Source organism: Perognathus longimembris, chromosome 1, assembly GCF_023159225.1.
Source record: "Perognathus longimembris pacificus isolate PPM17 chromosome 1, ASM2315922v1, whole genome shotgun sequence".
Lineage (NCBI taxonomy): Eukaryota > Metazoa > Chordata > Mammalia > Rodentia > Heteromyidae > Perognathus > Perognathus longimembris.
This window is the reverse complement of record NC_063161.1, coordinates 116,474,061-116,501,470: the sequence shown is the minus strand read 5'-3', so window position 1 is coordinate 116,501,470 and position 27,410 is coordinate 116,474,061. Positions and strand designations below refer to the sequence as shown.

Here is a 27,410-nt window from a genome sequence, read left to right as displayed (position 1 = left end):
TTCACTTTCAGTTTTTACGTGATTAAGTGAAGATAAGAGTCTCACAGCTGGGCTGGGAATGTGACTTAGGGGTAGAGTACTTGCCTAGCATGCATGAAGCCCTAGGTTCAATTTCTCAGTACCACATAAACAGAAAAAGCCAGAAGTGGTACAGTGACTCAAGTGATAGAGCCTAGCCTTGAGCCCAGGCCCTGAATTCAAGCCCCAGGATGGGGAAAAAAAAAAAAAAAAGACAGGCAGTATTGGCTCATGCCTGTAAACCTGGCTACTTAGAAAGGTGAGATTTGAGGATCATGATTCAAAGCCAGCACAGGCAGGAAAATCCATGAATCTCTTATCTCCAATTAAAAGCCGGAAGTAGAGCTGTGGCTTAAATGTCCAATGGTAGAGAGCTAGCCTTGAGCAGAAATACTTGAGGAAAGCACCTAGGCCCTCAGTTCAAGCCCCAGGACCAACACAAACACAAACACACACACACACACACACACACACACACACACACACACACACACGTCCATGAGAAGAAAAACCTCAGAACAGTATTCAATAATTGCAGTGAATTTAACAAATATATCTCTAGTGTTTGTTATTACATACTCTTTATAAAATGTTTCTTAAGAATATTAAATTTAAGACAAACCTTCTTTACCTACTGAAATATTTCTTTTTCCAGAAAGTAAAAATAAGACAAAAATAACATACCAATTGGATTTCTCTTAAAATTAGTTAGCATCATCATTCATAAACTCATATTTTTCTTTGTAGTATAATGTTCTTTTCTCATCTAGTCTTACTTAAAATCTTCTACAAACCCAGCTAATACAAATGATTCAAAGTACAAAAATAGAATTTCATATTATTATTATCATTTAACCTCTGAGTATACCAAAACTTTACCTGTGTTGCTTCCTCAACCTTATAATATAAAAAATTACTGTCAAGCTTCCCACATACTCTAAGATAATTAATCGTTAAAAGTGAAATTTCTGTCTGGCGCTAGTGGATCCTGTAATCCTAGCTACTCAGGAGGCTGAGATGCAAAGATCATAGTTTGAAGCCAGCCCAGACAGAAAAGTCTTCAAACTCTTATCTCCAATTAGTCATAGAGAAAGCCAGAAATATAGCTGTGGCTCAAGTCATAGAGTATTAGCCTTGAGCAAAAAGAGCCCAGGGATAGCACCGAAAACCAGAGTTCAAGCCCCAGAACCAGAAAAAAAGAAAGTGAAATTTTCAGTCAGGCACCAGTGGCTCATGCCTGTCACCCCAGCTGTTTGGCAGGCTGACACTGAGAAGATCACATACAGCTGGTACAGAAGGCCAGCCCAGGGAAAAACATTTGAAAGACCTCTTCACAACTGAGAGCGAGGCACAGTGGTGGACACATATCATCCCAACTATGCTGAGAAACCTAAAAATAAGCAGATCATAGACAGATAAGGAAGCAAGGCTGTATCTCAAAAATAACCAGTTCAAAAAAAGACCGGCTGTAAAAAGACCGGTGTAGTTCAACAATAGAGCATCCAGCCTAGCAAGTATGAGATGTTGAATTCATACTCAAAAATATTCCCCATCCTCCCCCCAAAAATGTTTTTAATCAGGCACAAAATGTAAAATGCTTTGTTCAAATACTAAGGTTATTTTTAAAAAGCCAAATATACAATGTAAATGCCTCCCAACAGTTACCTTTATATGGTTCTATATGTACTGTAAAATTTTCTCTAGGCTAAAGTCACTAAATAATAAATATATATGTATATATGTTTTTTAAAAGTAACAATAAAACTACCTCAAATTCTTTTCTAAGTCGTTCTTCCCGCTGAGTGCTAAACTCAAGTTCACTTGTTTGTCGCTGTAAAAGATCAGAGCAATCTGAATGTTCTGCTTCTAACTGTTCTACTTTCTTCTGCATAGTTTGTACAGCACAGTCTTGTTCCTGAAAAATAATTCATTTTTGCATCAATAAAGTTTATTAATAGCCATCAATCATCAAAAGTTACTCTATAATAACTAAATTTGTGATCAACTGTAATAGGTTAATTTACATGGGCAAAAGAAACACTACAGGAGTTTTATAATTTAATGAATATGACTAAAACTGAAAATATGTATGGCATACCAGTATATTATGTTAGTTTAATTGAACTCTTTGGGTATTTACATAAAGTTATTATTCAACTGCCACATATTTTTCCCCTCTCATTAAGATTTCATAGTGTTTAGTAATGCAATGTATAGAGTCCCTCTGTGTAATATGGAATGATTACCTTGAATGACTAATAATGATCCATGAGAGATATTTATGTGAGATCAAGGCACTTAAAATTATATGCTTACAGCTCCTAAAATTGTATCCACTAGATGGCTGTGTTTCATTTCCTTTTCAATACTCAAAAAGTCTTCAAATCTTTGCTATATTTAAATCTATCTCCTTTTCTAAATAAAGTCAGAAATCAGAGTTGAATTTTTTGAAAGGTCAGTCATAAAATTAACATACATACCACAGATACTTTCTGCAATAACCAAGTCTAGAATAATCATTCTTACTTCAAATCTATACAAAAACCTTCTTCCTCACCAGCACACTTTTATTCATGGACACACACTCACACACACACACATACACACACACACCACATAAATATTACATGTTTTCAAGAATTCCTAGCCAATCAGAAGGTATCAGAATCATGGAAAATAATCCTCAAATATAATTCTCTTATCAAACACTGTAGTTAGCAAGTATCACTTTCACACATGGAAGCACTTTAATAAAGTAGCATATAAAATACTACCACTATCCTATGTAACAAGTTTCTCTTTTTCAAACAGCACTAGTATTAATTCAAAATCACTGTTAAATTTACACCCTCTTAATTTATAAATATATAATCTCTGATTTTCAATTATCCAACTAGATCATGTGACTATATAGTAACTTACCAGGTTACTCACAAAGTAAATCAAGCAATGTGAATTTTTTTTTAAACTAAGAAAAATCTATAACCAAGAGATGCTTATATCCTTATTGGTAGCTACTTATTCATATAATATTTATTAAACAAAGTTTTTTTTTTTTTAAAGAAAACTTCCAGATGGTCGAAAACTGTAGCTCAATGATAGAACATTTGCCTGGCATGTGTGAGGCTCTGGGTTCCTATCCCAGAATTATTTTTTTTAAGTTTTTTTAAAAATCATTTCAGGGGCTGGGAATATGGCCTAGTGGCAAGAGTGCTTGCCTCGTATACATGAGGCCCTGGGTTCGATTCCTCAGCACCACATATACAGAAAATGGCCAGAAGTGGCACTGTGGCTCAAGTGGCAGAGTGCTAGCCTTGAGCAAAAAAGAAGCCAGGGACAGTGCTCAGGCCCTGAGTTCATGGCCTAGGACTGGCAAAAATAAAATAAAATAAAATAAAAATCATTTCAGAAGCCTCATAAAATTTACTGAGAACTAGGTAGTAGTGGCTCACACCTATAATCCTTCCTACTCAGGAAGCTTAAGATCTGAGGATCACCATTCAAAGCCAGGCTAAGCAATAAAGTCCATGAGCCTCTTACCTCCAAGTAACCACCAAAAAGCCAGAAGTAGAGCTGTGACTCAAGTGGTAGAGTGCTAGCCTTGAGCAAAAGAGCTCAGGGAGGCTGGGCACCTATAATCCTAGCTACTCAAGAGGCTGAGACCTGAGGATTGCAGTTTGAAGCCAGCCTGGGCAGGAGAGTCCATGAAACTGATCTCCAATTAGCCAAGAGAAAACCAGAAGTGTAGCTGTGGCTCAAAGTGGTAGAACACTAACCTTGAGCAGAAAAGTTCAGAGACAGTGCCCAGGCCCTGAGTTCAAGCGCCATGACCAACAACCACAGTAAAACTGTGGGGATGTTGGCTGTATACTAGAGGGGCGGTCCCCAACTGACACTCCCCTCTTCCCGCCCTGGGGCCGCAAGGCTGGAAGCCACTCCTACGCCTTCTGGGTCCGGAACCAGAAGGAGTAGTTCTGGCTCGGCCCACCTCCCATCTCAATCTCGGGTCTAAGATGGCGCCGCCCGAGCCCAGGGGCGGTTCTATTGGGGCATGATGTCAGCCTGTGGGGGAAGTCCCAGGGTGCCACTCTTGCGGAACAGCCCGGCTCAGCCAATCGCTAACCTCCAGCTAGTCACCCCAAGTCCTTCTCCTTCCCGCCTTTATCACCATAATAAATTCTTCTGCCCTCCCTCTGAATAAATGAGACTGGTGTAACACCCAGACCGGCTCCCCGAAACTTCTTGTCCTGTGTTGGCTCCGGACACGTGAGGGGGGACGGGGAGGGAGGTTTCGGCAACTTTTTCCTCAGCTTAGCGCAACCCACAAAGATACGCTTTATTCCTTCTGTTTGCGGGAGGGGTAAAGCTGAGTCTCTTTCATAGTTTGGGATTTGGGCATCTCCCCGGCAGAAACAGGGAGAGAGGGTCTAGAACCCCAACATCTGGTGCCCTAACCGTGGGGCGGGCAGAGGAACGCACAGCCAGGAATTTCAGGGTTCAGTAACCCCACAGGTTGCACTTAGTAATTGTGTTCAGAGGAGAGAGTCCCCACCAAGATGGGCCAAATGCACAGCCAATGAAGCGAATCAACTGTTAAGATATTACGGTTCATGCTCAAAAATACCGGACAGACTATTTCAGATTCTGCCACCAGCGGATTTGGGAAAAGTTGACCCAGGCTGTCCCATGGTTGGTTAAAGCTAACCCACTTTCGTGGGAAACTTGGGACTGGCTGGGAAGGGAGCTGGACGGCAAGGAAGAGGAGTTGGGAGATGATCTCCCTCTTGTGATCTTCCCGATCATCACCTCTCTTAAAGCTTGCTTTTCCACAGGAAAGAATCCATTGGGTCGGGCGGGGGCAGTAAAGGAGAACCCTGAGGGATAGGGAGGCGACCCTCCCTCGGACCTGCAGGAGGAGGGCTCAATGCCCCGTCCTGACGGGCCCACAGATGGGCATTGGGTTGATCTCGATTATGGGCCTGGCTTCCAGGATCCTGGACTAGATGCCGCGTTCTCGGGACACGCGGTCAGGGAGTGGGGTAGCCAGCAGCCCCTGCCGTCGCTCCCCCCCTCCCCCACCAGACACTCCACCCTGGACCCAAGAAAGTCCGCCATGCTTTCGCCGCAACCACTGCCATCGTTGCCACTGCTAGAGGCACGGGCTCCGAGCCCGCTTCCACTGCAGCCCGTGCAGTTCGCGCAGCCGCTGCCGGACTTCTTACCAGGCATGGATGACATGGTAGACTTTGACGTGGGAAGCATCACGACTGGGTGGGAACCTGGGGGAGTCAAGGAATTTCGAGATCTTAAAAAAGCGGTCGCTGAAAAGGGACCGAACTCTGCTTAGGCTCACATCCTACTCCGTGGCCTGAACCACCAGTTTTCCACCACACAGACGTGGAGACGCATAGGTCAGACTCTGCTTATTAAGAAAGAGTACCTGAAATGGTGTGCCTCCTTTAGGAATGCATGCTATGCCCAGGCTGAGAAATATCGAGCAGCCAATCCCCCAATCCCCATAACCTTTGAAATGATGTTTGGGCCCGCCAATCCATATGTTACTAACTTTCAACAGGTCCCTCTTCCCGCCCCCTATTGGGGGCGGGTATGGGCCCTGGGAATGTGGGCATGGAGATCCTTAGGGAGAGAGCCCCCAAAGACCCCGACACTAGTAGTTACTCAAAAGGTGACAGAGGACCTTGCCTCCTTTGTCGAGAGGGTGGAGGGAAGTCTTCAGGAGAAGGCTCCTGGGTCTCAGCTGGACGAACTTGTCAGGTCCCTGGTGTGGGACGGAATGAGCCCAGACCACAAACTAGCTTGTGCAGGAATGAAGGATAAGCCTCTAGAAAGCTGGATATTTGCCTGCCGGTATCTCAGTACTCAGGCCCGCCGGACACAGGCGCTGACTGCCTCGCTTGCTGAGGAGCGCACTCCTGCCACGGCCAATGAGGTAAGCAGAGGGCAATGTTATGGGTGTAGTGGCCATGGCCATTTCAAGAGAGAATGTCCTTCAGGCTCTGTAAGACCTAGTGCCTCATCAGGATGACACTCAGGCCAAACTAAGGTGCCGCCTAAGATACTTTGCCCCCAGTGCAAGAAGGGATATCATTGGCTAAGCGAGTGCAAGTCCAGGTTTGAAGCTGGGGGGAAGCCTTTAAACTAGCAGTGGGGCACCCTCCAGCCCCGTCACCCAAAGGAGGTGACCAGTCTAGCGACCAGCCCTGTGACCAACACGGCGACCAGCCTAGTGACCAACCTGAGGCCCACTGGGTAGTCCCAATACTCTCAAAAACCAGGCCAAATATGGAGGTTACTATAGCCAGCAAAAGGTTCCGATGCTTAATCGATACCGGAGCTGAGTGGACTATATTAAGGAAGGAGGAAATTCCTCCTTGGTGGGATTTGATCTCTGGGCCCTAGACGGTAGGAGTAGGGGGCGAAGTTGAGAGTGAAGTAACTAGGAACTGGCTTTCCTGGAATGATACAGATGGTAATAAGGGAGAAGTGTGTCCCCTGATAATGACAGGCTTATCAGACAATTTGCTAGGATGGGACATCTTAAAGAAGGCTGAGGCCGCGATCTCATCAGGCCATGGCCTGTCAGGTGGCCCTAATGGCCATCAGGGAGTGCCTCCTCCTGAGACCTCAAGGCAAGAGGCTCCTGTTTCTTCTACAGGGCCTCACCCCCAATTCTAAAGGCTACTGTTCCTACCGTCCCTGCCATTCGATGGCTCCCAGGTCCTCCAGTGTGGGTGGAACAGTAGCCACTCTCCTCAAACAAGTTAGAGAGATTAAAGGAAATAGTATCAGAACAACTGTCCCTAGGGCATATTAGACCTTCGCTGAGCCCTTGGAACAGCCCTATATTGTGATACAAAAGGCCTCAGGTAAATGGAGGATGGTACAGGACCTAAGGAAAATTAATGAGCGAATAATCCCCGTAGGCACCCCCTTACGGGGGCTGCCATGGATTCCCTCCATTCCTCGGGATCAGAATTTGATTATAATTGACATCAAGGACTGTTTATTTTCCATTCCCCTTGACCCCCAGGACTGTGAAAAGTGCCTTTTCCGTGCCCTCAGTTAACCACCAGGGGCCAGACCAAAGGTATGAGTGGGTGGTTCTGCCCCAGGGCATGGCTAATAGTCCAGCCTTTTGTCAGCCTTATGTGTCACAAGTCCTTCAACCTCTTCAGAGCCAGCCAGATATTATTCTATATGTTTATATGGATGACATCATTATTGGGGCAGCCGAAATCTGAGTGTTGGACTCGGCCTATAGGAAATTACAAACACTCCTACAAAGAGGAGGACTGCATATAGCCAGTGACAAGATTCAGAAAGTATACCCCTTTAAGATCTTGGGGGCAGAACTTAAACTAGATTCTGTGTGCCCCCTTAAGCCCCAGTTGTCCTTCAAGTCATCTTATACTCCAGTAGAGATGCAAAGACTGTTAGGTGAGATTAATTGGCTAAGGCCTTGGCTTTACCTGCCTACAGAGGAGCTGCTTCTGCTCCATGATTCCTTAAAGGGCAAAGCGCCCACTGATGTTATTACAATAACTCCATCACTCCAAGCAATATTCCAGAAAATCCAAATGGCCCTAAATATGGCACAGTTAGCTCGCTATAAGCCTGAGTGTCCACTATGCCTTTGGGTCCTCCCTGGATCTGAGCTTTCCTCAGCCACTATTACCCAGTCCGGCGAGCCTCTTCAATGGGTGCACACATCGGTGGGAGGAGCTCCCAGAGTTTATTCCCAGCTGGACCAGCTAGCTGACTTAATAATTAAGGGCAGGGATACCTCCCTAAGGCATTATGGGCAAGATCCCGATGTGCTAGCCATCCCTTACCGGCTGTCAGATTTTGAATGGGTCAGAAGGAACCATAAACGAGTGTCTAGTGCCTTGGAGGGTTTTATGGGGAAATTAGATTGCCATTATGGAACTTCGAGGTGGGTGACCTCATTCTCCAGGCTACAATGGACCCCTCCTGTACTTTTCTCTACCAAGCATCTTGTCAAGGCTGCAAATGTTTTTACAGATGGGGGAAGGGCGGGGTCTGCAGTGGTGGTATGCCCCGCCTCCTCCCCTGCCTGTGGGAAAAGAAACACCCATTATTTTGAAGCAGTTAAGGAGTGCAGTTTAAGGAGCTATACGCAGTCACCCTGGCACTGACCCATGTCAAACAGCTGATGAATTTGTTTTCTGACAGTTTGTATGTGGTTAATTTGTTACCAAATCTACTGTCCTCATATATTAAGTTAGATGAGAACCCAATAACCCCTCTAATGATCCAAGTCAGGTCTCTGGTAAAAGAGTGGGCTGAGCCTATACTCTTACAGCACCTTTGCGGACACCAAGGGCTACCTGGGAACCTGGCGCAAGGTAATCAAGCGGCCGATCATCTGGCCACTAATGGGATTATTACAGCTATGGCTGTCTTACAGCCTCAAAACCTTCAAATGGCCCAAGGACTCCATGAGCGTACACATTTAAACTGGAGAGGGTTACATCAGAGGTTTCCTTCAGTTCCTATAAAAGATTTAAAAAAGATTATTAGGACTTGCAGATCATGTATGCCCTTTCTGCAAGTCCCTCCTCTGCAATCTCCTGGGATCAACCCCAGAGGCTTAAAACCTAATGTTATCTGGCAGACTGATGTAACCCACTACGCTCCTTTTGGAAGGTTGAAATATATATTTATGTCCATAGACACCCAATCTCATGCATGTTGGGCCACCGCCCATGTGAAAGGTGAAAGGAGCTGGCAGGCTGAGAGCCACTTCTTACAATGTTATGCTATCCTGGGGCTCCCCCTACAAGTAAAGACAGATAATGGACCTTTTCACCAGCAAGCCTTTACAGGCCTTTTTCCAAACATGGAATATTAAACATACCACTGGAATACCATACAACCCAAAGGGTCAGGCCATAATTGAGAGGCATAATAAGACCCTGAAGAATCAATTATTAAAACAAAAAGGGGGGGAAGCCCCATGACCAGCTGAGGACAGCGATGTTTACATTAAATATTTTAAATTTTTCCAAGGACCAACCTCTGTCGGCTTTCCAGAGACATTGGTCAGGCGAAACACCTTACTTAAAGGTGGAAGTCCGTTGGAAGGACCCCTTACAGGAGCATGGTGAGGCCCGGACCCACTTATCAGTTCGGGAAGGGGCTTTGCATGCGTTTTCCCAATTGGGGAACCAAATCCAATCTGGATACCAGCTAGAGACTTCAAATATTGTGCATCTGAATGATCACCCAAGGGCACCTGCCCTTGAGGGATGTCTCCCCTTACTCTCTCTAGGAAAAACAGAGACTGTGGTGGATTCTCCATGAGGAGACAGAAAGCCTGTGTACATTAGTGGTGGACCAGTGCCAGCTCTGCTTGCTTCCTGGACATCACCTGGCATCCCATGGCACAATGTTTTGCTGTGGCACCGTCGTCTGCAGCATTGCACAAGAACTAAAGGAAAATTTTGCACACTGTTGTTCCTTCTTTTGCTCCTCCCCTTGCTGCTTATCTTAGGGGCCCCATTGGAGGGAAATAGGAGCTAAAGGGTCTTGACACCTTAATGTTTTATGATGTTTACAATAAGCAAGGAAATTGGCACCTTGCTCCAAATGTTTACGTTAAAGTGTTTACTAACCAATGCTTTAAGCTACAAGCGCCTTGGCTGCTGTAGACCAACAAAAGTCGCCAGAGCCAAAGTTTGGACCTGTTTCTACCTCACTACCAGAGAGAGGGAATGCTGTCTGCGTCATCTCGGGTGGCACCAGATCGGATCAGGACACCTCTATCTCTTATGGACCGAGCCAGATAAGAGACCCTCCATTGCATTGTGCCTGTGTTATAACTGCTCATATGCTACAATTGTTCATAATTGCATCTGCCCAGTGTTACAATTGTTATAAGTGCCTTATGTTCACATTTGCACACTGCTTGCTTTACCTTTTGTTAGTCAAAACAGGTCTTCGTTTGTGGCAACATGCTAGGGCTGTTCGGGTCAACAGTGGTTTTTGTTTTTGACCAATTGGGAACCCTACGAGGTTAGTCATAACACCCATTAGAACCTGCTACTGGCCGGGGCCCACAGGCATGAAGCAGAAACATCAGGGTTTTCTCTCGAATGCCAATCCCGCACTCCCCGAATTCTCTCATCGGGCTGGCCGCCCGGCAGGTAAATCAGCCTGAAGTACCAGTGCGTTCTTTTTGCCGATGGATGGGTACAATCTCCCACGGGGGAGGCAACCTAAGACAGGCACGCCCTCAAGTAAGGCGCCTCCTGCTGTTCAAAAAATAAAAGAGAAGGAGTTGTGGGGATGCTGGCTGTATACTAGAGGGACGGTCCCCAACTGACCCTCCCCTCTTCCCGCCCTGGGGCCGCAAGGCTGGAAGCCACTCCTACGCCTTCTGGGTCTGGAACCGGAAGGAGTAGTTCTGGCTCTGCCCACCTCCCGTCTTGATCTAGGGTCCAGGCGGATGCCTCCAAGATGGCGCCGCCCAAGCCCAGGGGCGGTTCTATTGGGGCATGATGTCAGCCTGTGGGGGAAGTCCCAGGGTGCCACTCTTGCGGAACAGCCCGGCTCAGCCAATCGCTAACCTCCAGCTAGTCACCCCAAGTCCTTCTCCTTCCCGCCTTCGTCACCGTAATAAATTCTTCTGCCCTCCCTCTGAATAAATGAGACTGGGGGCTGGGGATATGGCCTAGTGGCAAGAGCACTTGCCTTGTGTACTTGAAGCCCTGGGTTCGAGTCCCTAGCACCACATATACAGAAAATGGCCAGAAGTGGCGCTGTGACTCAAGTGGCAGAGTGCTAGCCTTGAGCAAAGAGAAGCCAGGGACAGTGCTCAGGCCCTGAGTCCAAGGCCCAGGACTGGCTAAATAAATAAATAAATAAATAAATAAATAAATGAGACTGGTCTAACACCCAGACCGGCTCCCAAAAACTTCTTTTCCTGCGTCGGCTACGGACACATGAGGGGGGATGGGGACGGAGGTATCGGCAACTTTCTCCTCAGCTTAGCGCAATCCACAAAGATACGCTTTATTCCTTCTGCTGGCGGGAGGGGTAAAGCCGAGTCTCTTTCATAGTTTGGGATTTGGGCATCTCCCCGGGAAAAATGGGGAGAGGGGGTCTAGAACCCCAACATAAAACAACAACGAAAGCCCAGGGACAGTGCTCAGGCCCTGAGTTCAAGCCCCGAGGACTGATATCAAAAAAGAAAAAAGGAAGAGGAGGAAAGAAAATTGCAAATCTCCCTGTATAATATAATTACTTTTTAATTACTGATTTTAAAATGTAAGTAATGGTCCAACAAGAAAAAAATCTAGGGGGCTGGGGATATGGCCTAGTGGCAAGAGCGCTTGCCTCGTATACATGAGGCCCTAGGTTCAATTCCCCAGCACCACATATACAGAAAATGGCCAGAAGTGGCGCTGTGGCTCAAGCGGCAGAGTGCTAGCCTTGAGCAAAAAGAAGCCAGGGACAGTGCTCAGGCCCTGAGTCCAAGGGCCCAGGACTGGCCAAAAAAAAAAAAAAAAAATCTAGGTACAAAGAAGTTGAAGGAAGGGGAGAAGAATGGAACAAAAAAGAATATGGCCTTTGATTCCACTTTTTTACTAGTAAATAACAGAAAGACAACAATCATTTCAAATCCAATTATACTACACTAAGAATATGTACATCATCCCATGAGACTTTGAAAAAGATACTTCCCAATGAGCATGGTGGCACACACCTATAATCACAGCTACTCCAGAGGCTAAGGCAGTGAGATCACAAGTTTGAGATCAGTTTGGATAACTTAGAGAGACTCTCAAAACTAAGGTAAAAAAGACTAGGGATGGTAGCTTATTGGCAATACACTTGTCTAGCATGTGTGAGATCCGAAGTTCAGCTCAAAATGGGGAATGAAGGGGAGGGGAGGAAGGGAGAAGGAGAGGAAGAGGTAGAAGGTGAGGCAGGCAATTTCTACATCCACTTGCCTAATACTATATGGCATTTTTACTTGTAAACTCATGAGTGACTTAGTTATAATTAACTTTTCTGTCATTCTGGTGTCAAAGATGTTATCAAGATTTTTCTATTCTCTAGAGTTTATTTGCTGTGGAACATTTCTTTATATTCATTAGCAGAGTAATATGTTTGGAATTTTGACTCTCATTCTGTTTTGATGCTCATCCCTGTGATCCTAGCTATTCAGGAGGCTGAAGTCTGAGGATCATGGTTCGAAGCCAGCCTGGGAAAAGTTCCAGTAAAGTCCCAGGTAAAGTCCCCGTGAGATTCTTATCTCCAATCACTCAAAAGCCAGAAGTGGCACTGTGTGTGGCTCAAGAAGTAGAACACTAACATTGAGCAAAAAGAGGCTCAGGGACAGTGCCCAGACCCCTTAGTTCAAGCCCTATAACTGACAAAAAAAAAAAAAGAAGTAAACAGACAGAAATTAAATATCAAATACTGAATGGTGGATATGTTGAGGAAGCTGGATGGTAGTGTGATAGAAAATTCATTAAAATAGCTAGTCTTCAATGATACACATTGAAGCAAATAAATACAACAAACACAAGATGCAGGTAGAAGGTACTGGTTATATTAATTGTATTAGTTGGTTATAATGGGTATTTGTCATAGTAACCCCTGAAATTTTTTTTTTTTTTTTTTTGGCCAGTCCTGGGCCTTGGACTCAGGGCCTGAGAACTGTCCCTGGCTTCCTTTTGCTCAAGGCTAGCACTCTGCCACTTGAGTCACAGCGCCACTTCTGGCCGTTTTCTGTATATGTGGTGCTGGGGAATCGAACCCAGGGCCTCATGTATACGAGGCAAGCTCTCTTGCCACTAGGCCATATCCCCAGCCCCCCCCTGAAATTTTTATATATTCAAGTAGCCAAGTTTATGATTTTATCACTGTAAATACAAGTTTGGAGTATATTATTACACACAGATTAATTTGCTTACGACCCATATAAAGTTACGTTATTTTCTAATCAAACCAAAAACTAATAGAGAACTACTGTGAAAAAGAATGAGAGAGTTGGCATATGTGCACACATACCACAACAAAATGCTTATTACAGGCAGCTGAGAGTGGGTTCATACCTATTATAATCCAATCCATTCAGGAGACCTAGGCAAAAAGACTCTGAATTCAAGAAGTTGGCAAGACTTTAATCTCAGAAATAAACTACAAACAATGGCTCAACTGGTGAAGTTTATGTCCATGCACAAGGTCATAGGTTCAAATCCTCTATACCACAAAAAGAAAATTTAAAAAAAAAAATTACAGTAGACATTTGAAATTGATGCTTCTTCTTTGTGCCACTAGAGGGAGGTGTTGAATTTAAAACACTTTTACATGAAGTTTGTTTTTTTTTGTTTTTGTTTTTTTTTTTTTGGCCAGTCCTGGGCCTTGGACTCAGGGCCTGAGCACTGTCCCTGGCTTCTTCCCGCTCAAGGCTAGCACTCTGCCACTTGAGCCACAGCGCTGCTTCTGGCCGTTTTCTGTATATGTGGTGCTAGGGAATCGAACCTAGGGCCTCGTGTATCCGAGGCAGGCACTCTTGCCACTAGGCTATATCCCCAGCCCATGAAGTTTGTTTTTGAGCTGACATTTAACATCAGAGGAAACCGTATTGTACTGCTACAAAATAAACTTGTTTCACATATTCCAAAAATAGAGGACAAAAAGTATGAATCTTTATATGAGCTTATGTAAACAACATTTCTCCTATCCAAAACATAGTTCCAAATGTAAAACATTTTAATTATAAAAATATAGTTAGAAAAATACCAGAGCAAAAGTATTCCTTTCTAGATCATAAAACCTATCAAAATAGCTACTTAAAAAAATCTCAATCTAGGCGCTGGGGATATGGCCTAGTGGCAAGAGTGCCTGCCTCATATACATGAGGCCCTGGGTTCGATTCCCCAGCACCACATATACAAAAAATGGCCAGAAGTGGCGCTGTGGCTCAAGTGGCAGAGTACTAGCCTTGAGCAAAAAGAAGCCAGGGACAGTGCTCAGGCCCCTGAGTCCAAGCCCCAGGACTGGCCAAAAAAAAAAAATCTCAATCTAGAATCAACTTATTTCTTGAGAGAGCCTGGACAAGTATCACCCCTATATATTCCCAAAGCCAGAACAGTTTTTACAACCAAAAAGGTTGTTCACAGTACAAGTCGTTCACACCTATAATTCCAGCTACTCAGAAGGCAGAAAGGTAGGAAGTTTGCAGCTTAAGGCCAACTCAGACAAAAAGTTAGCAAGGTCCTACCTTACTCAATAACTTGGGAATGGTGGTACTCACTTGTCATCACAATTTTATGGAAAGCATAGGTAAGAAAGTAGGAGAGTTGCAGGATTTACATGGCCAGTGCCATGCAAAACCATGAGAAACAATCTTAAGATTGAAGGAAAGAGTCTTATGGATTCTCTTGCCTGCACTGGCTTCAACCTTTAGATCTCAGCCTCCTTGGCAACTAGCATTTCCAGGAGTGAGCCATTGGCTCCAGCTAGTGTTTGGTTTTGGTATTAAACTCAGGCCCTCACATACACAAAAACAGGCTGGTAGTGTGGTTCAAGTGGCAGGACATCTGACTACCAATCTCAATACTGAAACAAAAAAAAAGGTTGTTGCTGTCAAATACCAACTAGTACAATATGTGTCATACCTATCATAATTATAAAACCTTAAGCTTGCTGACCAAGCAATTATACCCCTAAACATTACACAAGTGAACCACTTGTACAACCACTCAAAAAGATATACAGAAAGATGTTAGTAAACCTGGTTATTTTGGTCTTTTTTTGCTGGATTTTTGGTTGGTTGGTTTTGGTGCACTATGTTTGGAATTAAGTTTTTGTTTTTTGTGCCAGTACTAGGGCTTGAACTTAGGGTGCCTGGGTACTGTCTCTTTATCTGCTCAAGAAGAGCATTCTACCACTTGAGCCATAAGCTCCACTTCCAGCTTTTGGTGGTTAAATGAAGATAAGAGTTTCATGGATTCTCTTGCCTCACTGGCTTAAAACCAAAATTTTCAGACCTCAGCTTCCTAGGTAGCTAGGATTACAGGTCTGAGCCACCAACATCAGCTGGTATTTGGGGTTTTGTTCTTTCTTTGTTTGCCAGTCGTGGGGCTTGAACTTGGGGCCTGGGCACTGTGCCTGAGCTTCTTTTATTCAAAGCTAGCATTCTACCACTTGAGCCACTTCCAGCTTTTTCTGCTTATGTGGTACTAAGGAATTGAACCCAGGGCTTCATGCATGCTAGGCAAGCAGTCTACCACTAAGCCACATTCCCAGCCCTAGTATTTTCTTTTGATGCTAGGATTTAACTCAGGCCTTTTCAAATGCTAGGCAGGTAGTCTTCCTCTGAGCTACACCACCAGCTTAGTAAATATTAGAACAAAAATCTGAAAGAAGGGCTGGGAATGTGGCCTAGTGGTAAAGTGCTTGCCTCGTATACATGAAGCCCTGGGTTCGATTCCTCAGCACCACATAACATGTAGAAAAAGCCGGAAGTGGGGCTGTGGTTCAAGTGGTAGAGTGCTATCCCTGAGCAAAAAGAAGCCAGGGACAGTGCTCAGGCCCCGAGTTCAAGCCCCAGGACTGGCAAAAAAAAAAAATCTGAAAGAAATACATTATGAATATGTACATGACAAAGAAACTAAAAGAATAAGACATGATCATAAGATAGATGTAAAAATATTATTGAAGCATATACTTTATGTAAATATTCTATGTAAATTTTATGTAATATTTTTGTAAATGCTTATACAACCTTAAAGAATGGCATTAGAGGAAAAACGGGAAAATCTTTTTGCTTTTAAATAAACACATTGTAATTTTATTTCTAGTTTAAAAAAACTTTTCAAATAATTTTAGAAGATATTTCCAGTTTGAAAGAAAAAGGAGGCAACATCAATGCAAAGCATTTTCTATGCCATTTGCTAACAAGACATCAAGAAACTACGAAGGCATGCTTTTTGCTTCCCTTGACCAAATTTCTTTGTCATATAATTTCCTCAATTGTCCTTAGATTCCTGGATCTGTCTTTAACATATCATACAGTCTACAAGGGCATATTCTTGCTCTGAAAACTTTAATGTCCATCACCTTATGCTTCTCTTTCTTTAGTTTATGGTATCATTTTCTTTTTTGTGTGTGTATGAGACTTCCATTTTTGAAATACATCACTCTTATAGCACAAACACAACATTTACATTTCAAGTTCTTTTTGCAAAATATGTGTGCCATTTTGAAAAATACTGTTGAGATCATGATCTAAAATACCTGTCAGAGTTCAAAAGTAGTATTGTTTTCAATGTATATTCCATGAGTCATCAGAAATGTCCTCTGAATCACTAGACTACTAGCTAGATACATGCACCATATTGAGCCAACAAAGAAAAGATAACTTTATTCCCCAAATGAATTGTTAAATTTTGGAAGTACAATTAATACTAAAAACATATATATTCATCCTGTAAATGCTTTCAATTCTATTGACTGAATTATACACTGACATGAAAATATGACAAAAGAAGTATATGATGGTTTAAAAATAAAGCTTTACAACTGCCTGTCCCACATTGCCTACAACACGACCATGGCAAATAAATTTATAGTCTCAAAAGTCACATTGCAATCAGGGATTCAAAGAAAACAAATGAATTTTAAAATGTAGTGCTAGCGTTTAAATACAAATTTTAAATAAATATTTTCACATCTGGGTGCTGTTGGCTCATGCCTATAATCCTAGCTACTCAGGAGGCTGAGATTTGAAGATCACAGTTCAAAGCCAGCCTGGACAAGAAAGTCCATGAGACTCTTATCTCCAATTAACCACCAGAAAATCAGAAGTGGTGCTGTAGCTCAAGTGGTAGAGCACTAGCCTTGAACTGAAGAGCTCAGGGACAGTGCCCAAGCCCAGAGTTCAAGCTCCACAACCGACAAAAAAAAAATTTTTTTCACGATTAATTAAAGTACTTTGTTCTAAAATTACCATGGCTTTTATTTGCTTTGCATTTTCATTAATAATACAAAGAATTTTGTTATCAAAAGAGGTCATGGGTTTTTAAAAAATGAGAAACACAATCTCAAAATGAGGTAACTCTAGTAAGAATTTGCATTAGTGTTCTGGAGAAGTATACCCCGGTAGAAATCTCTAATTCCTGAGAAAGAAAAGGTTTATGGCTCTAAATTGAGTTTAGGACTGTTGTTTTTTGTTGTTGTTGTTTTTTTCAGAATGGGTGTGATTTCTAAAGCCCAAATGAGAGAAATATTATACTAGCTTTGTCTGTTAAATATAAGGTTTCACTAAGAATTCCCTTAGAGAGCTACACAAAGAGAATACTATCTGATAACAAAACCTAATTGTAGGGTGTAAAACAAAACCAATCAGTAGCCAATAGGGAAGAAAATTTTACTCTATCCTCGAAGCTGTTTTAAAACAGAATTTTAAAATACAAAATGAAGTGAGAATTTCTTAACCTTGATTTACAGAAAGAAAAGTAGTCATCTTATGTTAATAGAAAGAACACAAGAAATTGAAAAACAAAGTTCTAAAACATTTTGGTTACTAAATATAACACAATTTATCTTACAAAATCGGTAAAGTAAGCTATCAGTGGCAGTAATCACAGAACATATTCTGACTCTTCTCCAATACATCACAATTAAAGATTGACATGAAATTTAAATTCTTTTTGGTACTCCATAACTTAAGGTAGGTATAACTGCATATTTCGTTAAGGATTTATAGGACTGGCCAGGAAAGTAGACCAAAACCATATCAATCACATATTTATTTTGCTTTCTTTTTTGTTGATGTTTGTTTTTGTTTTTTTGCCAGTCCTGGGGCTTGAACTCAGGGCCTGAGCACTTTCCCTGACTTCTTTTTGCTCAAGGCTAGCACTCTGCCAACTTGAGCCACAGCACCACTTCTGGCCTTTTCTATATATATGTGGTGCTGAGGAATCGAACCCAGGGCTTCATGTATACGAGACGAGCACTTTACCACTAGGCCATATTCCCAGCCCTTACTTTCTTTTTTTGGTCAGTCCTGGGGCTTAAACTCTGGGCCTAGATGCTGTCCTTGAGCTTTTTTTCTCAAGGCGAGAGCTCTACGACTTGAGCTACAGCTCCACTTCTGGCTTGTTTTGTACTCTGGTGGAAATGGTGGCTCACACCCATAATCCTAGCTACTCAGGAGGCTGAGACCTGAGGCTCCCTGTTGGAAGCCAGTCCAGGCAGGAAAGATTGTGAGACTCTTAGCTCCAATTAGCCACCAGAATACTGGAAGTGAATGTGAGTCTAGAGCAAAAAAGCTCAGGGACTGTACCCAGGACACCCAGAGTTCAAGCCCTTTCCTAAGGTACACACAGCCGGTTTCAGTCTGTGATCTGAGCCACTGGTACCTAGCTTCAATCACATATTTTAAATATAGTCTCTGATCCTACTTTATAATTATAGATTTCTAGCTGGTAGTGCTACAGATTTCTGATTGTTCAAAATGAAAGAGTTATATGCTTTTATTTAAGCTTATTTCAGGTAGCTGTTAAAACAATTATTAGTAACAGCTCAACTATCACTTAATAGGAAGACTTTTCCATCCTCCTAAGCAGTAATAATCATTTCTTTATGGTTCCATAACATTTTTTTCAAAATGATTTTTTTTTCACTTTACATGTCTCTCTATACTGAAAGACAATCCAGGACAGAAAACATACCTAATCAATTTTATATGCTCAGTACCCTCAGTAGTATCTCAGAAAGCATTTAGGAAACAAATGAACCAATAACTACACAAATAAGAGACAGTATGCCAAGAGTCCAAAAAGAAGATATATCTCAGTGGCAGACCACTTGCCTAACATGTGTCAGGCCTTGGAGTCCATTCTCAGTACCACAAAAAAAAAAAAATAACAAAAAATAAAATATGAAGAGTGATTGTAATGTCCATCCTGTTTACACAGTTGGAAAGAAAACACTTGTAAAGATCAAAGATTCGGGAAGTCATGGCTCAGTCATATTCATTCAACAAATTCAGTATTTCCACTATTTACTGCAACCTTATACTCCAAAAGAAATAAAGTTCCTTTTAATTTATGTATATTTTGGCCAGTTTCTGTCTTGCAAAATTGTTTATATCACAAAGTTATTTCAAAACTTATGTTAGAGCAAGGTACCAAAGGTCTGTTAACATAGGTACTCAGAAGGCTAAGATCTGAGGAATAAGATTCAAAGTCACCCAAACAGAAAAGCCTGAGAAGCTTCATCTCCAAAAATATACTCATCAAAAAGCAGGGCTGGGGCACAATTCACAATAGCTAAAATTTGGAAACAACCCAGATGCCCCTCCACAGATGAATGGATCCAAAAAATATGGTACTTATACACAGTGGAATACTACATAGCGATTAGGAATGATGAAATACTGTTATTCGCAGGGAAATGGTCAGAACTCGAACAAATAATGTTGAGCGAGACAAGCCTAGAACACAGAAAACAAAGGGGCATGATCTCCCTGATATATGACTGTTAACAAAGGGAGATGGAGAGACAGTAGAGACCAAGTCTGTGAACACTGTATATGTGCTTGATACATTGTAAATTGCATATGGGTCTACCTGACCTAGACAAGGGATGGAAAAACAGGTTGTAAGATATCACAAGAAATGTACACACTGCCCTACTATGTAACTGTACCCTCGTTGCACAACACCTTGTAAAAAAATATTTTTTTTTTTGCTTAATTAATAATAAAAAAAATTAAAAAAAAAAAAAAAAAAAAAAAAGCAGGGCTGGGGGAGTGGCCCATTTTAGCCAAGCAAGCAAGCCAAGCAAATATTAGGTCCTGAATCCACCTATAAGTACCCCCGCCAAAAAAAAAAAATTATTTAGATGGATATTTTTCATTCTTGTGAAAATGTATATCTTTGACATATAAAGGCTACTTCAGTTTGTCATTTTGTGTGTAAAAATTACATATAAACAAAATGTATTTTCACAAAATTAATAATAGAAAATGTGATTAAAATGTATTTGAAATACTTGTGGTAGAACTGAAATTTTAACTCAGAACCCTGAGCTTGCTAGGCAAGTGCTCTACCACTTGTACCATGCCCCAGTCCTAAAATTTTAAATTAATTAGTTACTAGGTGTTTCTCTTGAAGGTGATTAACTGTTCACCATTATCCTTTAAAATACTCAATAGCACAACAGTGTGAGTTTTTCTTATCTCTCCTTCAAAATAAAAATAGACACTCTTGTGGCTGGGAATATAGCCTAGTGGCAAGAGTGCTTGCCTCATATACATGAAGCTCTGGGTTCAATTCCCCAGCACCACAGATATAGAAAACGGCCAGAAGTGGCGCTGTGGCCCAAGTGGCAGAGTGCTAGCCTTGAGCAAAAAGAAACCAGGGACAGTGCTCAGGCCCTGAGTCCAAGGCCCAGGACTGGCAAAAAAAAAAAAAAAAAAAAAAAGACTCTTCTGAGAAGATGCAAAATACACTCAGTAAGAGTCCCACAACAGTTACTCGGTTTACAATCTGAGTAAATCAGTAACTGCTTAGTCTCCATCTGTTCATCTATAAAGAGGATAAGATGTAATCAGTAACCTTCAAACTGGGCTGTAAAATCTTAAGGATTGTGTATATTTAGGGAAAGGAGGAATAGAAGATAATTAAAATTTGTACTTCATAAAAACAACTCAAAATCCAGGAACTATAATCCTAGCTACTCAGGAGGCTGAGACCTAAGGATTGCAGTTTGAAGTCAGTCCAGGTAAGAAAGGCTATGAGTCCCTTGTCTCCAATTAATCAGAAAATAGCTGGAAGTAAAGCTGTAGTTCAAGTGGTAGAGAGCTAGCCTTGAGCACAGAAACTCAGGAACAGTGCCCAGGCCTTTAGTTCAAGCTCCAATATCAGCACAAAAAAAAAAAAAAAAAAAAGAATTCATACACTATACTACATGATTTGTAAGGATCCTTTCAAGTAACTAAAAATCTACTATTGTACTCATTTGTCCTATTAAAGACTATTTATTGTTAGTCTCCCTCTTAAACAGGAAAAATACAATGCCAACTACTGTATGAAGATCCTTTTAAAAACTGCAATGGACCCAGGTGCTGGAGGGTCACACCTGTTATCCTAATTAGTAGGCTGAGATTTGAGAATCATGATTCAAAGACAGCCTGGGCAGGAAAGTCCATGAAACTCTTCCAATAAACTACGCAAAAAGCCTGAAGTAAAACTACGGCTCAAGTGGTAGAGTATTAGCCTTGAACAAAAAAGGCCAGGGACAGCACTCAGGCCTTGAGGCCTGAGGCCCCAGGACCAGCACCAAAAAAAAAAAAAAAAAAAATGGAAGTCACCCAATTCTAATATTCATGCTATCTGTTTTGTGTGTGTGGTGGGGGTAGGGTCGTAGGGCTTGAACTCAGTGCCAGGGCACTGTCCTTGAGCTCTTTCTGCTCAAGGCTAGCACTCTACCACTTGAGCACAGTGCCACTTCCAACTTTTACTGTATACGTGTACCCAGGAATCAAACCCAGGGTGTCATGCATAATAGGCAAGCTCTCTACCACTAGACCAAACTACTGGCCCCTCGTGCTATCTATTTTTAATAGTTGCCCTATTTTCAGGCAAAATGGTCTTCTAGAGATCAAAACAAGGAATTATCTTCCCTTTAAGTGAGTTAGCAAATTATTTTAATATCATTCTAATATCACAATTATTAAAAAGACATTAAAGGAACCAATTTTTTAAAATACCTGTACTATAAATTGTAACTCTCTTCTTTCTGCTTCCCATTGTTCTGCTTGTAATCTAAATTCCTCCAATGCAGTCTCCCTGATATGAGACTCCATATCATTCTTCTCTTGCTGGTGTGTTTCCAATGCTTCCTTTATAGAAATAAAATCTTGCTTTACTTTTACATAAAAAAAGCTATCTTCCATCCTTCAACCCAATTTAAACATACATGGTGCTATCCTTTCCTTACCTAAAGATAAAAAAAAAAACCTCAGAATTCAACTTCTATGTACATATTGCAAAAAGATAAAAACCTATAAACTTTTTGGTCACATTATAATAAAACTATTGCTTTGGTAAGAATGATGGTTTAACCATTTAGAACCTAAATCCAAAATAAGAAGTTAGGGTTACTTATTTTAAGCACTTATTTTAAGTTCTTGTGTTGTAGACACATGTGACTCAATTTTCTGAAAAATTTAACTTCAGATGTTAGCACAAAATAACATTATAGGGTAGAGAGACAGAAAGTAGATTAAAATAAATAAATCTCTAAACCTGAACAAATTGTTTAGATTATCTCTGATCATTTATACAAATGTAACAGAAAACAATGGATTCCAAATGGGAAAGCCAGCTACAGTGATTCACTCTTGTAATCCCAGCTACTCAGAGGCAGGAAGACCACAGCTGCAGGCCAACTGAGACAAAAAATAAAATGTAAGTCACACCCATCTCAAGCCGGTTGTAATGGTTCACACCTGAATCCTAACTACACAAGAGTATAGTTTTTATAGTTTTTGCCAGGGCAAAAAGTGTGAAACGGGCTGGGAATCCTAGTGGCAAGAGTGCTTGCCTCGTATATATGAAGCCTTAGGTTCAATTCCTCAGCACCACATATATAGAAAAGGCCAGAAGTGGCCACCGTGGCTCAAGTTGACAGAGTGCTAGCCTTGAGCAAAAACGAAGTCAGGCACAGTGCTCAGGCCCTGAGTCCAAGCCCCAGGACTGGAAGAAAAAAAAAAAGCATGAAACATTTAAAAAACAGCTAATGCAGCTGAAGACCAAGTATCTCATATCTATAATCATCATTACTAAGAAAGCTGAAATCTGAGGAGGACAATTTTGTGCAATAAGTGAATATAAGAAAATACCTGGGCTGGGAATATGTCCTAGTGGTAAAGTGCTCACCTCGTATACTTGAAGCCCTGGGTTCAATTTCTCAACACCACATATATAGAAAAAGCCAGAAGTGGCACTGTGGCTCAAGTGGTAGAGTACTAGCCTTGAGCAAAAAAAGTCAGGGACAGTGCTCAGGCCCTGAGTTCAGCCACAGAATTGGCAAGAAAAAAAGATTCCTGAACATTAAAAAATTGAAAACAAAAATTTTAAATTTAGACTACTTAACTAATTTCTGGTTCTACAGATAAGTATTTTGAAACAGCTTTTCCTATGTGTACCACATTTACAAGATCTAATTTGGTTCAAGCCCTTAATAATATAAAAATCCGGGGCTGGGGATATAGCCTAGTGGCAAGAGTGCCTGCCTCGGATACACGAGGCCCTAGGTTCGATTCCCCAGCACCACATATACAGAAAACGGCCAGAAGCGGCGCTGTGGCTCAAGTGGCAGAGTGCTAGCCTTGAGCGGGAAGAAGCCAGGGACAGTGCTCAGGCCCTGAGTCCAAGGCCCAGGACTGGCCAAAAAAAAAATATATATATATATATATAAAAATCCAAGATCATGGGCTGGAAATATGGCCTAGTGGCAAGAGAGCTCGCCTCATCTACATGAAGCCCTGGGTTCGATTCTCCAGCACCACATATCTAGAAAACGGCCAGAAGTGGCGCTGTGGCTCAAGTGGCAGAGTGCTAGCCTTGAGCAAAAAGGAAGCCAGGGACAGTGCTCAGGCCCTGAGTCCAAGGCCCAGGACTGGCAAAAACAAAACAAAACAAAAAAAAATCCAAGATCATAAGATCAATTTTCTAATTTATTAGGTTTAAAACTAAGTTCCCATTGATATGAGAAGAAAAAACTCCATCACTTATATACAAGAGAAAGAAAGCTTCCTTGCCCATTTAGATCTGGTTTATAAATATTACTCATAACTTTTAGTAATGGAAAGCTACTCTAAGAACTCATCTTCAATCCCAGAACTTACCCAAAGGGCTCAGTACAGAACAGTTCAAAGCCAATATACTGAAATCAAAGCAGAGTTCCCTCAAGCAGTTGTTGAGATCCTATCAATATCTTCTACCTTAAGGTTGAATTTGATGGGTTGTAAGGAAGGCTAATGCCACCCCCTTTCTTTCCTCTTGGCTGTGTAACATTTGATGAGGGAAAAAATTATGCATGCCCACCCAAAGACTGGTAGTACCAACTACACCCAAATATATACCATTCAAATACTAATGGAGTAGGCCAGGCACTATTCCAAGATCTAGGAACACAGTGCAAATAAGAGACAAAACTAGAATTACTGACAAAGAGGAAATTAAACAAAAAATCTGCTAACAATGTCTAGGAACCCTTGTGCCACGACTTTCACATTTACTAAATAATTTTACTAAATAATTTAAAATAATTTTGTAGTGGGCTAGGAATATGGCCTAGTGGTAGAGTGCTTGCCTCCTATACATGAAGCCCTGGGTTCGATTCCGTAGCATCACATACATAGAAAAGGCCAGATGTGGCACTGTAGCTCAAGTGGTAGAGTGCCAGCCTTGAGCAAAAAGCAGCTCAGGGACAGTGCTCAGGCCTTGAGTTCAAGCCCCAAGACTGGCAAAAAAAAAAAAAAAAAATTTTAGGGCTGGGGATACGGCCTAGTGGCAAGAGTGCTTGCCTCCTATACATGAGCCCCTGGGTTCAATTCCCCAGCACCACATATACAGAAAATGGCCAGAGGGGGCGCTGTGGCTCAAGTGGCAGAGTGCTAGCCTTGAGCAAAAAGAAGCCACTGGGGGCTGGGGATATGGCCTAGTGGCCATTTTCAGAATTCAGAGCCATTTACACGAGACATATACAGAATTCATATCTTTTCATTTACTATTACTTCATAAACATAAATATAGGCAATTCAAAAGTCTTAACAATTTCAACTCTACACCCCATAAATACTTTAAGAAGTAAAAGAAAGGGGCTGGGGATATGGCCTAGTGGCAAGAGTGCCTGCCTCATATACATGAGGCCCTGGGTTCGATTCCCCAGCACCACATATACAGAAAATGTCCAGAAGTGGCGCTGTGGCTCAAGTGGCAGAGTGCTAGCCTTGAGCAAGAAGAAGCCAGGGACAGTGCTCAGGCCCTGAGTCCAAGCCCCAGGACTGGAAAAAAAAAAAAAAGAAGTAAAAGAAAAAAAAACAAGCAAAGTGCCATTGGCTCATGCATATAATCCTAGCCACTCAGGAGGTTGATGTCTGAGGATTGCGGTTTGAAGCCAGCCTAGGCAGGAAAGTCCATAAGATTTTTATCACTAATCAATCACCAAAAAAGCCAGATGGATGGGGGGGGGGGGAGGGAAAGAGGGTAAGGGGAGGGAGGAATGAGGAAGGAGGTAACAAACAGTACAAGAAATGTATCCAATGCCTAACGTATGAAACTGTAACCTCTCTGTACCTCAGTTTGACAATAAAAATTTAATTACAAAAAAAAAAGCCAGATGGAGCTGTGGCTCAAGTGGTAGAGTGCTGGCCTTGCATAAAAAGCTCAGGGACAGCACCCAACCTCTGCATTCAAGCCATTAAAAAAGCATTGAAAAAAATAAGAACACGTGTAGCTCAGAATAGTTTTAGTAAAAGTTAAATACACTTCCTAAGTCTTCGTAGAACGTGATCAACATAGAAATGAAGCTTAAATCTAACATACTAATACTTTTCTAACATAATTGAATATTGAAAACAAAATCTAGGACCTAAATTTCTAAAATTTCATATTTTCATACTGTTAAACCAAAAAAGCTACAAGTTCTTGTTTTTGTACAATATGCACACCTAAGTGTTTTACTTTTTGTTTGCTTTGTTTTTTGTTATGCTCACTTGAGCATGCTAGGCAAGCATACATACCACTGAGCTACAGTAGAAGCCTTGTTTCCTTCTTAATTCTGGACAGAGATCTCAAGCTGCTTTTCACAAATAAACAGTATACATATTAATACACTACTGAAACATATTGCAAAAAACACTCATAAAAATGCCACTAAAAAGGAAAAAAGAGGAGCTGGGAATGTGGCTTAGTTGTAGAGTGCTTGCCTAGCATGCACGACAGCCTGGGTTCAATTCCTTGGCACTACATATACAGAAAAATCCAGAAGTGGCGCTGTGGCTCAAGAGGTAGAATGCTAGCCTTGTGCAAAAGGAAGCCAGGGACAGTGCTCAGGCCCTGAGACCAAGCCCCAGGACTGGCAACAAAAAAAGGAAAATCAAGAAGTTATATAATGATAACTTCAAGTAATGTACATTATGTCTATATTATATATAGAAAATTTCCCTTATAGAAAAATTTTACCTGAAGAGTTTTTTCTAATTTGCTTTTCTCCTTCATAAGTGCATCATATTCTCGATTGCAATTTTGAATTATACTGTCTCTTTCCTCCAAATCTTGTTCAAATTTTCTACATTCTTCTTTCCATTTCTGCTGTGAAGTATGAAATGCTTGCTCAATCTCATTTGCTTTTCCTTGAAGTTCTGAATTTTGAGCTATTAAAGATGTAATAGAACAGGTATTTTTAGAACCATGAGTTATATAACTAGGAATCAAAAAACCTAAGCTTTATAGCTAATTTTACTAAGACAAAACAACTCTTTCAGTAAAGCTCTTGAAAAGCTCACTGCCCCCAGAACAATCTCACTTACTCTTTTTCTTAGAAAAAGATGATGTTGTTATGAAATAGTATAGCATATTCTAAGACATGCTCAAGTTTAGATGCACCTCACTTTTTCTCTTACTCAAGAAAAAAATTGGGCTGGGGATATGGCCTAGTGGCAAGAGTGCTTGCCTCGTATAAATGAAGCCCTGGGTTCGATTCCCCAGCACCACATATACAGAAAACGGCCAGAAGTGGCGCTGTGGCTCAAGTGGCAGAGTGCTAGCCTTGAGCAAAAAGAAGCCAGGGACAGTGCTCAGGCCCTGAGTCCAAGGCCCAGGACTGGCCAAAAAAATAAATAAATAAAATAAAAGACTAAAGGAGATTATACATTTTGGTAACTGAATACTGGAAACAAACTAGTTGTAACACACCTTACAAAAGAGACCATCATAAAACAGGCTAGGAAGCACTGCTCTTGCACTTAAGATCAGCTGTTTATTCACACAACATGAGATGCTACTAATTTTTACCCTATTGTTAGGTGAATAGTAATCAACACTTCTCAACATACTGCTACTAATGCTCATACATCTAGAAAAAAAGTAAGGAGGGCTGGGGATATGGCCTAGTGGCAAGAGAGCTTGCCTCGTATACATGAGGCCCTGGGTTCAATTCCCCAGTACCACATATACAGAAAACAGCCAGAAGTGGCGCTGTGGCTCAAGTGGCAGAGTGCTAGCCTTGAGCAAAAGGAAGCCAGGGACAGTGCTCAGGCCCTGAGTTCAAGGCCCAGGACTGGCCAAAAAAAAAAAAAGAAAAAAAGTAAGGAA

At 41.7% G+C, this 27,410-nt stretch overlaps 1 protein-coding gene across 1 annotated transcript in view; it reads right to left on the bottom strand.

The window, feature by feature from the left end:
• The window catches only part of Ccdc171 (coiled-coil domain containing 171), a 256,019-nt gene that overhangs the window by 204,365 nt on the left and 24,244 nt on the right, over positions 1 to 27,410 (bottom strand). Inside the window, exons 5-7 of the mRNA XM_048352641.1 lie at positions 26,280 to 26,470; positions 21,797 to 21,928; positions 1,787 to 1,933 (exon numbers count right to left, since the gene is read on the bottom strand). Coding sequence (XP_048208598.1) covers positions 1,787 to 1,933; positions 21,797 to 21,928; positions 26,280 to 26,470 — 470 coding nt within the window. The remainder of the gene's footprint in view (positions 1 to 1,786; positions 1,934 to 21,796; positions 21,929 to 26,279; positions 26,471 to 27,410) is intronic.